At 35.2% G+C, this 12880-nt stretch overlaps 1 protein-coding gene and 1 long non-coding RNA gene across 3 annotated transcripts in view; one reads left to right on the top strand and one right to left on the bottom strand.

Moving 5' to 3' along the window:
• LOC138179315 (uncharacterized) overlaps positions 1–8127 on the top strand; it is a 92962-nt gene extending 84835 nt beyond the window's left edge. Inside the window, exon 5 of the long non-coding RNA XR_011173012.1 lies at positions 6974–8127. This is a non-coding gene — a long non-coding RNA (uncharacterized LOC138179315). The remainder of the gene's footprint in view (positions 1–6973) is intronic.
• Positions 5137–12880, bottom strand: part of LOC138179310 (lachesin) — a 97820-nt gene continuing 90076 nt past the window's right edge. Inside the window, exons 6-9 of one of the 2 annotated variants that reach the window (XM_069111970.1) lie at positions 10253–10403; positions 10019–10167; positions 5923–5982; positions 5137–5846 (exon numbers count right to left, since the gene is read on the bottom strand). In XM_069111970.1, the coding sequence (XP_068968071.1) occupies positions 5719–5846; positions 5923–5982; positions 10019–10167; positions 10253–10403 (488 nt within the window). In that variant the 3' untranslated portion in view covers positions 5137–5718. The remainder of the gene's footprint in view (positions 5847–5922; positions 5983–10018; positions 10168–10252; positions 10404–12880) is intronic. The other variant, XM_069111971.1, reaches the window with a different exon arrangement.

Genomic DNA, 12880 nt, shown 5'->3' with positions numbered 1-12880 from the left:
TGGCCGTGACCGTGGCCCAGGACCACCCTACTGCTACCTTCCTGTCTCGTGCAAGCTTCCTGGCTCCAGCCACTGGGCACCTCACCTATGCTGTTCCGAGCCCTCCTCTAGCTATACCAATTTCTCCTACTTGTACTTCCTCCTCCTTGCATTCTGCCGCAACAGCCAGGACATGTCTTAGTTCATCCTTGTTGACCGAGACTGGGGTCTCCCTCCCCTGCACTGTAAACGTAATTCTTATTATTCTCGCTTTCCATGATGCTTAATAACAGTTCTATGAGTCAGCATATATTTCCATATATGCCATCCAGTCGTCATCAGTAGATCCCGTCCTGGTGCCACTCACTCTTTCGTACCCTACCGGCCGGTGCAGGGTGACGGGGAGCCCCACGAGAAGGTGAGGTGAGTGGTCTTGGCGGATATGGGCCCACCAACTTCTCCCAAATTCTCCGCACCGGATCAACGAGCTGACGGGTACCTAAGGCACCGACCAGTCGCCATCCGACTATAGGAGAATATCAGGTCCATCGGGGTTTCCCAGGGCGTGGTCCTACGCCCTGAGAACCCATACCCGCCTTGTGAGTTGATGGTACACCTGCCGAAGCTCGAAGGTCCGTAGTTCGAACGGAGAAGACGCCGCTAGCACGGATGCCAACGCGTGGGATATGGTCCGTTATCCTGACTATTCGGATGGAGGTAATCCTCTGTAACCTCCTCAGTAGCAGTAAGCTGCGACGATTTCTTAGCAGATCTTCCGCCCATACCGAGGCCCCGTACAGAACCCTGGATCGAACCACTCCCTCGTAAAGTTGTCGAACTTCGACTCCAATCCCGCCAATGTTTGGCAATAGGCCGCATGAGGCGTTGGCTGTGGCCGTCACTTTAGGGACCAGGAGCTCAAAGTGCGGCCCAAACGATTTTCTGCATCTCCTGTTACAGGAGCATCTTGTTCTCCATTGAATGGTGATATGATGAGCAACTTCCGGCGAAAGGTTGCCTGTATCTGTGACTTCTATATGTTCGGCATATGTCGTTCAGATGTCCGGCTGATATATGTTGGGCTGCTTATTGATCCTGATTTGTGCATCTTCCACGTGCAAGGTTATCCAGAGACAATAAGAGCAAAATTATTTTTGTCCTTTTTTCCTTGCAGATACTTCTGCCCATACCTCGCTTTTTCTTTCGTTGTACTAGTCATCCATAATCGTGTCGTTTAAGGGCTGGTACGGCATATCCAGGATGCAAAAACCGTGTTGGTTTCGATTTCCTTTCTTCGCAGGAATGCTGTTGCTTTTTCTTTTGTTGCTGGATTTGACGCTTGATCCAACGTTTTCTTTTATTGGACTTCGATCATTTCTAGCATTTTCATAGTTTCTTTCCTGGTAGTATGGACACTGGATTTAATCTTTTTGTATCTTTTCCGGCTTCGCTAGTAATTTCAGATTCTGTCACTGTTTCGCTTTGGTTATCTCTCTGTTTCCATACTCATACTGCATGAAATAAGTTGTTCTGCGTTTGCAGTCCCGCTTTTCTTTGTGGTTCCCCTGTGTTACATTTTGAGGTTCTATACTTGTTTATTGATGATAAAGAAACTGTTATATTTTTCTCGATTTCTGAGGAAGTGTCTCTTTTATTTAGTTTCCGCTCTCGCCTACTTCAAAATAGTTGTTCGTTACGTTATTTCCAATTGTACTGTAACGTCTCAAATGACTTTCGGAAATCATTTCTTGCAACCTTATCAAGTACCCGTTGCGACACCTCTTGTACCTTTTCCACACTGCCGAAACATTGCCCTTTCGCTTTCGATTTCATATTGGGAAATAAAAGGAAGTTACCAAGGGCTAAATTTAGCGAACATGGAGGATATGGGACGACCGTGGTGTTGTCGGTTAAAAATTTTCGTGTTTCGTAAGATCGTAGTTGCGGATAAACAAAAACTGTGTCCTGTAACACAATACCCCTGTGCACACGGCTTACGAAAACATATAAAAACATATAATTTCGTAGAAGTTGTTTTAATATCTAGATTAAATGATATGAAAAATTACCATACCAGTTTCTGGTCGATAATTGAAAACTCCATCTGTTTGTTGAGGTTTTTCGTGCTGCCGACTACATCTTGCGACATAGTTTTCAAAAATGAATTAAGAATGAATTGACGATCGCATCTGCGATTGCTCGATCATCAATTATTTCGTCGGAGTTACTTCCATTCTCGCTTTCCACTAAATTTCGATTTTCCATTTCCTGACTCGTCGAGGTAATACTTAATCGTAAGACGACCACTAGAGAACTGGACTGCCATTCCAGAAGAGAATTCGAAAAATCTGATGATCTCTGCACAGTGCAAAACGTTACTGTGAGCATCAGCCATCCTTGAGAGATGTCGTGAAACGTAATAGAGTGTCTGTATGAACTTTGGCTAGTGGGAACGAAACAAGAATTTGTACAGTGCATAGACGTCGGTCCTGATGTGTTACGGGATGGCATTGCATTTTTGACGATTTCGAGATCAAGTGTGGATTGCTCGAAAAATTTTGTTTCTTGTGTTCGGGTTGTTTAGAACTAGAATTCTTCGGTAAAAGTAGTGCGTCTAGCAAATAGAGAAGAATATAGATATTGTTACGTTCAACTCATTGTCTTAATTTTGCAAATTGCATAGAAGATTATAGTGAGACACGGCGTCGCTAATAACGGAGGATAATATATCACAGTGTGACACAACCGTGTCATAATCTGATGTCTCATTATAGTTCATGGAAGAGCATAGTGATGATGATAGTATTAACGCTGATATGATTCTTGATGACCTACCTAACATGAAATTAATGAACTATCAACATCAGTTTGCTTCTTGGAATTGCATGCCATAAAATATTTTGCTGGATATATGGCTAAGAAAATGACGTTAAAAAATCGCCATGTCGTAAATTCGCAGATAAATGTGCCAGTTTTTGTCGGAATGAGCAATTTCGTGCATACAACGTCAAAGAGAATTGTCAAATTTTGGACGCCTATGTGTAGCAACCAATGAACCAATTTTCGCAAATTTTTAGATTAACATATTGCGAACCAATCGTTTTATTGCAACACCTAAGCGATCGGGGGAAATTCCTTCTCTCGTGGTTTTTTAAATATAAAATTCATGTATTTATCCCTGTTAGGTATAAGATTTTATAATGTATTTTCTGAGCATATGATCGGTCATATCTATACCGAATTTGATGCTATTATGTAATCTAATTGTCTCCAGTATATAGGTATCATTTTTTCAATTTCTACGGATGTATGCATAGAACTAAGAATCAGTACTTTCTTAGTTAGTATAGTTTTGTAAATTGTCAGAATACAATTATTTGAACGATATATCAGTAAACTACAGCGACCGGTCAAATGACCGATTTTTAAATTCCATTTAGAATTTCTTACGTGCAACATTGTTGTACCGCCTTTCTACTATAAAAAATTTCACGACGTTTCTTGTAGTATACCTACAATGAATCTTTTAATAATAGTGTAAATAGATATAGTGTAGTACATGTAATGCGTAATTTTGTAACTACTGTCAGTTGATTTGTCTCGGAAACTACGTGTTATTTTTTAATTAATACGAGTTTCATGACAAACGATAAACCAAATGCATAAGACGAAGAAGAGAGATATCCTTAAAAAGAAGAAAATTTGTATTATTTGCTTGTTTCATATGTATATTATTGTTTTAAAAATAAATATATCAAAGTACATCTGATTTTACAAAACTGAAAATAACAAACTCATACAATTAAGAAAAAAGAAGTACCGGTACAAATGGTTCTTAATTTGGTAAATGCCCTACTTAGATTGAGTAATCTCATTGAGATAATGTAATATAATTCATTCAGTAATGTAGTTGACATAAGCAACTAATGAATAATTTATATCCTTTAGTTTAGAAACTAGTACCACTACACTTGTTTATTTTAGGTTTGTAAGATGATAGTAACTATCGCTTACCTATTATAATTAATGAAACATTCGTAACTAAGAAATTAACATTTTCAAAAATGTCAAACACCTATTTGATGGTTTGAAAATGTATAAAAATATTTTTCAGATATCTTACATCATTTTGTATGATGTATCATTTTACATATCTATCAACCAAAATTTGAATATAAAATTGATCACAAAACTATAATTTTTCTTCTCGATAATTAATTTGTGTAAATTACTCCGTTTATGTTAGCAAGTATTCTATAGATTTGAATGAGATAATGAGATATTACGTTTAATTATTTACTAATAATCGTTTATTAGTCTTTTCTATTTAATACATTTATCTGTATTAATAAATTTTATCTAAATCTTAAGAACGGACAAAGTTACGATATTCTATTGTCACCTTGATGTAATGAGAGACGCTTATGAGTTACTTGAAAAGTTTATAAGGTAATCGGTGGGTTATGCTCAAAATACTAACTGCTAACCAATTCGTTCAAGTTTTAACGTACGTAACAGATAATATCACGTAACAGTATAAGTAACAAGAAATGTAAGTTTTTATTGGATTTATTTTCTTTAATATAAGGTACATTCGACATGTACATATTATCATCGGCGAGGTACAGAATCTCCTCTTGGTAGCTGTACCTGTACCAGGTATCTGATCTATGGTATCTGTACTTCGCCGGTGATATTATAGCGAGTATTGAGTTTCGGTTGATAACGTAGACCAGTCTGACCTATTAAAAGCCGTAGCAAGTGCTGCTGCGTCGATAAGTACTACTTACGTAAGTATGTACATTGTACATTTCTGCGAAAATTGAGATCGAATATAAAAAATATACACGCTTTGTCGCATTTCGAAGGTATTCAAGATGATTATTGAAACGTTGAAATTACTTGAAAAGTCAGTTAGTACCTGCATACAACTATTTCTCGTTAGAGATCGTTAAATAGATTTGGAACTGAAAGTTTTAGAACAGCTACAGAAATTATTTTTTCACGATTTGGAAGCGGTAAAAGATACAATACACAAGCTGCGTCATACTTTCATCGCGCTATGTAGGGTAGAAGTATTTGAAGTTATACTGAAATTATTTCGAATAAAGAAGGGCAGGAAATGGAACACGGGTGTGTGTAGTTGTAGACAATATATATACAACGTTCGATCGCATACTTTTATTTCGAAACATCGAATTTCCTGACGTCTAAATATCCGCAACGCTGATACCAATGATAAGATGATCGTGAAGTATTATTATCAACGTCTCGTTAAGCATTATTAGGAAGGGCCAAGCTGCTTCAGCGTTTCCAAGTCTTGTATTTTTGGCGGTGCGTCGTTCCATTGATTCGCCGATTCATAATCGACGTTCAGCAAAATTAATTGCAAATCTAAATGGGCGCATACATTGACAACATCCATTGATCTAAAAATGTTTTCGACATTTGAAAGTAGGAAAGGGAAATAGGAAGATGTGGAGAACGCGAGCCTCCGTTTTATTTCTTTTTTCTTTGGTTCGCTGTTTCTTATCATTCACACGGACATTCAAATAATTCGAATTTTCTGCTTTTTTTCTTTCTTTTTTTCTTTTTTCTCGAATCAAATACTCTCTTTGATTTTGTATAGGTTCAAACATACGCGCGCACACACGCACAAACATTCTTCCTCTTTTCTTGTCCTTTGGCACAAAGTTATCCGGCACTCAGCTTCGCGGTGACCAACAGCAGATGCCTTCTTCACCGCGGCCACAGTAGCACTGGTACAAACAGACATATCGACAAGAAGTGTGATAACTCCTTCCAACATCCAAACAATCGTCTGCCGCCGCTATTAGCGCCTGAACTTTGCGCTGCTTCCGCTAGTCCTAAATAAACATAATCAACGTTATTCCATTCTCCTCGTTTTCTAAGATCATTGTGAGAGGAAAAGGATTAGCTTACCACCGATTATAGATACATGATCCTTGCCGCGCGACGATCTATCGAAACCGATTTTTATTTCTAAAAACAGATGATATATATGTGAGTGCACTGCTATCATTTCTGCTACAATTATTTTATTACTATCGAAGTATAAGAATATACGTGTACGATATATGTATTCTATGTATATATATGTAAATTCAAAGTGACGTGTATGGGGTAATTTAAGTAGAGATGGACTATCATGAAAGACGAACTATGTATTTTCTAAACAAGCGTGTCGAATACGTCGATATTGTTATGCTAATTGCGATCGAACGTATCTGTGAAACGAAGATTAAAATTGCTTGGAAAAATGTCGAATCCATTACGATTGCTAATACAGCAGCGATTATTTACATTTCTTCAGTTTATCACGTTATTCTATTTCATTTTAGTAATATCTCATTATTTATTTATTACTAGGTCATAAGTTTAGTAGATTAGTATTTTCGAGTCCTTAAAAAGGGAGTATATTTGTACGTCCATTCCTGCACTCCGACATCGAAGAAAACGAGTGTACACGTACAACGTTGATCAAAATTTCATGTCGATCGATTACTATTTTAAGAAGATACACTATTTTAAGAAGATTTCGATGCACTTGGAAATGTCTAAGAAAGGGAGCGGCTTTGAGGAAGAAAATGGCAGCGGAAATGTGTAAGGAAGAAAGCGACTTTGAAGAAGAAAATGACAGCGGAAATGTTTGCGAAAGAAAAGAAACATTTTCGATCAAACCTTCGGTACGAGAAGTCAGAAATGCCGCTGTTGATTTCATTACAAATATACGCTATATACGTTATACATTACAGATACACGTTAATAGCAAAATAAAATTGAGATCGTACGTAAGTGTGAAAAAAAAAAACATTAGGGACACTAAGATAATTATATTTATAGTAATTATATTTAACATTCTACTCTACTGATAACGTATTGCTTTTTCAAATACTACTCGTAACATTTGAATCTAAAGAAACCACAGGCCGGTGTCCCAACTCACTGCAATTTCACGTTCGAAATGTTGCAGCGGCTTTTAGAATGCAGAGATTTAGAAGATACTTGTAGATTTAGAACGCGGAGATTTGTAATGGAAATTTAAAGAGGCCTTTGGCGTTAACGAAAGAGGAATGGACTACGATCCCAGATGCATACATATAGTTTATGGACTGAACCGATTAAATGGAACCACGCTAAACTCACAGAAAAATCAGTTATTTTTAGGCAACTTTTATAAATAATGGTTAGCTTTTAAAACACACGCTATGAAAAAGGACTGGAGCTGAGTTTATAAAAGTTTTATTAAATCAACCAATCTAAATTTTGCTTCCACTCTCTTGAAAATAATCCATTCCTGCAACAATATAGCGATCAGATTGACTTTACCATAGCCCCAATGACTTCTGAAAGCAAAATTTAGATTGGCTCACTTAATAAAACTTTTATGAACTCAGTCTGGGTTTTCTTTTTTTTTTTTTTACAGCACCTCGTACAATTCAAATTGATAACTTGAGATACAGCTTCGTTGGTATTTCATTATTTAAACAATAGAAAAATACTTATAATACTAATTATTAGACGGTTGGTCTCAGAACAAAAACTAAACGGGAAAAGGCACATAAAAACAGGTAAAACATAACGTAATAATGTAATTTTGTAAAATAATATAACTTGCACATTAATCTGACAAATATTTCAGTCGATATAAGAATTAATGAGCTAGAAAGTTAAGCCACTTCTACGTTCAGTCGCAACGGAAAAACTGACAAAGTGTCGCGTACAGGTGACAGTTCTTCCTTTTTATCGCATGAGTCTATAAGAGAGATGGAAGCGAACTCGTCTTCCGACGAGGAGTCGCAAGATTTCAGCTCTGAAACGCTTGGTAAGGTGTGTAAGAAAATCGAAAATGAGAAAGAAAGGCGTATGAACATTGATATAGAGACAATGACGAAATACAAGAAACGTGTCATTTCATATCTAGCAAAATTAGCTTCCATGGTACAGTTACGCTCTTCCTGCGACGCAAGTTAAACGAGCTTTTTCAACTCCGAATCTAAGTGAACATCTCGAGAGGTAACTTATCTTCACAAAATTAACATAAATTTATGTTTCTGAAATATAACTTGGATTTTAGGCAATAGTTATATATGTACAAATATCAAATAAAGAATGGAATTGTAATAACTTTTGTTTTATTCTATGCTTTAACATTTGCATATGTTTTTTGCTTATTAAAATGATATAAGTCTTATAATTCATTTTATGTCATTGATAAATAAAATGCATCAAAATTAGACTCCATTATTTGATATTTCGCAGGAGACTTTAGAAGAATGTTTCAGATTAATATACTTGTAATTTTTATAAATAAACTTAAATGAAGAGATTCTTTCATTTAATTAATTGTAATACGCAAAGGCTATTTCTCGCTACAGACTCAACGTAGCGAAATTTATTCCTGTTAATTATATTTATATTGTAAAACATACATGTGTTAAAATAAATCTTCTGTTACATACCTGAAGCTTATCTTAATGTACACGAAGCTTATTTTAGTATTTCTAAATAATCATCTATGTTGAATAACCTGAACTTGCAATAAAAAAGTTCAAATCTTCAAACTCGTAGAATTTTTATAAGACCATCACTCTCTACACTTCTTCCTATATTAGCTTCCTGTAATTTTTTACATGTTTTGTGATGGAACTACCTTTCTGGTAACTAACTATGGAATAATTTTAATAAGGTACGAATCGTGGCTCTGTCTTTGGTGCCATACGTTTAAGTGTTGATTCTCAGTAATGTAAATACAAGTTGAGGATGATCGAAATTAGAAAAATGGTTACCGGTAGGAAAAAATCTCCTATTATTGATAATGATTATTGTCCCAATATATTTTTGTGTCATACACTTTGGGAGTTGTAGAACCTCTTTATTCCTTATCATTCCGGTGTTATTTTCAGCGTTATAGATTCAGCATAAAATAAAATTACAACGGTTGTAATGATTGAAATTGTAACTAAAAATATAAAATTGTAAATAAAGTACAGGACAGTAAACGAAGTATACAGTCCAGGTAATAATGTATTAAAGCGAAAGAATATCAAAGTAAGAAAATTATGGAAGAAATGTGATATTCGCAACTTGAGTTAACATATATAATCGATATACTGTGAATAATATTAGTTTCCATTCTTCCCTTTAACTCGTGAAGGTCTATACGCGAAACGGAATATTTTCTCTGTCCACGATGATAAGAAAAATATTTCTTACGTAATTTAAATGGTTTCAGGAGACGAATCAGACCGGAAAAATATCTTTTTATAAATGTCATTTTTTAACGTTTCTTTCAAACTCCTTTTTTATGTTTTTTTACGTATACATGATTTTTTTTATACGTTATACCGCAATATCAAATACACAAGAGTATAGTATGTCCACCATCGTGTCATACAATTTTTGTCTGAAACGTATCGTTCGTGTTTTTCGAAATATTTGTACGGTTCGAGATAAACCAAACACACTGTATATGTATGTATATATAATAAAATACTGCTTTCAGTTTCCATCTTGCAAGCCCAATTAAAACGATTTGATGTTTTGGTAAAATTGATATTTGTCGTTTATGCAACGCTTTAAAAATCAAAATTGCGCACGTGAAAACCGCAGACCGAAATTTCGTTCTATTATTTGATGAGGTTTGCAATCAAAAAGTGTTTAGATTTCCATTCAATTTCCTCCCTACCTTGTCTGTAGTATTGATAGTTAAACGAAACATTCCGACATCGATACCGGTGAATTTTTTTTTACACATCATCTAGTAAACTAATTCTTTTAACTTATTAAAAAAAAACTCGTTTTAAAAAAATTATTACAATTGTACGCATGTCCATTTATAAGCAATTACTTGAGAAATTGCTTCGTTAAAAAGGGAGATATTATACAGAACAGGAAACACAGTGAGTGATTTACGTGGCGTAATGACGTAACGTAAGTCAACAGAAAGATACAGAAGAAAATGTTTCTTATTATTTCCACTCGACTTATATTTTTTCCAAAGAGTAAAAAAACTTACCGTATAACCTTAAGGTTCCATCGGCCTTGCCAAGACTATTCGTCGATACGCATTTGTAACTGCCCACATCTTGTTCGGTAAATCCTTTGATCAACAACCACATCAGAACTTTGTATCCGGATCGTTCTTCTCGTACATTGTACTTGAGCCTGTGTAATTCGATGACAATAAGTTTTACCAGCCTTTAGGAAACGAAGCAAGAACACACGAGATTAAAAGAACACATAATCTCACCCTTCGAGCAGCATTTCGTCGTCTGAGCCTCGCCGGTTCTTTACCCAGTAATTAATTGTATTTGGAAATGCCTCGACATAGCACTCGAGCTGCACATCCGTACTCAAAGGTGCTCCCAGAAGCTGATTAGGAGCTTTGACGACAGGTGCAACTGTGAAAGCGGTTTCAAATTAATTAGCCGATATTCATCGCGTTATACGGCTCGCTAAGATTTTAATTAACGTCCTTTTACGGACGACGTAGGTAACTATAATTCGTCCTTTTCCTCTCTGATAGTTGTGCGCACGATTTTTCCTTAGAGTTATCCAATTTAATGCGACAACTACTCTTCCACTGTTTGCTAACGTTTCGTTTCTCGAATGGCTGCGTGTAGAGTATTCGCGTTTATAGACGTCGTTCGTTGAAAATAAATTTATATTCAGTGATCATGTACACGTGTAAGAACCGCCATTTACGACGTTTCAATGAGTATTATCCTGCCATATATACATAATATTATGTAAAAACATTCTTCTAAATTTGCTTTTAGATTTACGCAACATTTATTTATGTAGCGATCATGTACTCGTATAAATGCTACATTTGTGACATTTCAGTGAGTATTATTGCGCCGTGTATGCATAACGTTATATAAAAAGATTCTTTTAACTTTAGTTTTAGATTCACGCAGACAGGTAATTTATTATTCAATCGCGTACTTGGAAATACGCTGGCTCATGAAAGTATTCAAACGTTTACTGTACAGAACTTTTATCTCGATATTGTACGTATTATGCAAAATATTTGGAAATTTCATTAGTGCTGCAACGAGACACGATAGTCATAATTGTATTGGTCGAATTTGAAACCAATTTGAAAATGTATATAGAAGTTAGAAGATATTCATTGCAAACATATATTTAGTACAAAATTAGTACACAACGTAAATAGCGATCTTGACCATACGGTGTTAAATATGGTTCCACTGAATATTGAAGTTTATTAATACGCGTATAATGCATGATAATCGACTGTTTAAATACTTTTGCGATCTCTGTGAAACATATGCATAATTACATTAAATATTTCGTAATTTCTGTATATATTTTCAAATTCATTTCAAACTTTACCAATATAACTACGCGATAGTCGAGTCTCATAACGGTGCTAATGTTTCAAAATGTTTCATACGCTACGTACAATATATTCATAAATGGTATCTAAAATTGTTCGAATATCTCCGTGAACCTGTGAATTTTATTTCGGACAATAGTACGCGCAAACAATCAGATACGAGTGGTATCTATAACAAGTTGAATCATATTTGAAGACACCGAATTGATAAACATATTAACATTTATTTTTCTACTTCTTTATCACTTTCTAGTGAAAGTGTTTTAGCGTATTCTTCCCATGCAGAGATAACGATATTTTAAAGAAAATAATACCGTGTATTCGCTACGAGCAAGTAAATTATATGATACAACTTGTTATTGATTGTTTTGGATCATTATGGATACATTAAGGATCATTAAGGGAAATTTACGACTTTAGAAATATATCTATATGTATAGATTTACAAGAGTATGTAATTACATCTTGCTTATGATAATTTCATGCGAGCTTTCCCGCTATAATATCCACTCCAGAAATAATATTTGTTGCTGTATTATTACGTTTGACACTATTATTAAAAAAGTAGCAAAGTTAAAATACAGTACTTTGTTATTAACTTGGGTGAAACATGTGAAATTACGCAATCTACGTTACGTTATGAAAATTGAGGAGAATTAATTCTCGGCTGGTATCTTTTCTTATCAAATAATTTAGACACTCAGTACTGATACCAATGTTAATTTAACCTAATTGCGGGATATTGATTCAAATCATTTTGTATTCGAGGGAAGCCACATTTGCATCAGATTTCGAATTTAAGATCAATAAAGAATTCAATGACTCATGCAAATGGACACGTAACATACGATGTTAAAATTATGAAATTCCGAATACATTAGGTTGTCCCAAACATATCTTCCGCTTTATAAATAAATAATGGATGCGCGATATTTTATTTTACGTCGTGTTATTGAATTTTGTACAATCCATTCTGGTCTATTATTTTCCTGCATCTCTCCAGAAGCCTCATAATGCCATTTTTCCAGAATTTCTGGCGTTTGCTAGCAAAATGTTGTCTTTTATATCATTTCTTTTTTTTCAATTTTTATATCATCTATCGATCCTCTCACTGCGAATACAATTTTTTAACGACAGAAATAATAGATAATCACGCGGGGCAATATCCGGAGAGCACGGAGGACGAGGTAGAGCATCCAGATCGAACGTTAACAATTTGTTTCTAACGGCTAAAAACGCTAGAAAATGACGCCTCGTCTGTTCATCTATCCTTGTAGTTAGAAACAAATTGCGAATGTTTCATTGAGATCTTCTAGCGTGACTCAGCCTGTTACTGTGACTGTTATTTATTCCTTTGTTTACAAAAATTTGTTCGCGGTGAAAAATCCAGCTCGGTAAATGACGCGAAAACGCACTTGGAATAACATTTTGCCAGCAAGCGCCAAAAGTTTCAGAAAAATGGCGTTATGTGATTTGTGGAGAGGTAAAAGAAGGTAATAGACCAGAATATATCTT

Source organism: Bombus flavifrons, chromosome 4, assembly GCF_040668555.2.
Source record: "Bombus flavifrons isolate JBK064 chromosome 4, iyBomFlav1_principal, whole genome shotgun sequence".
Lineage (NCBI taxonomy): Eukaryota > Metazoa > Arthropoda > Insecta > Hymenoptera > Apidae > Bombus > Bombus flavifrons.
Note: the sequence above shows the minus strand (reverse complement) of the source record. Positions and strands in the feature narration are given on the sequence as shown.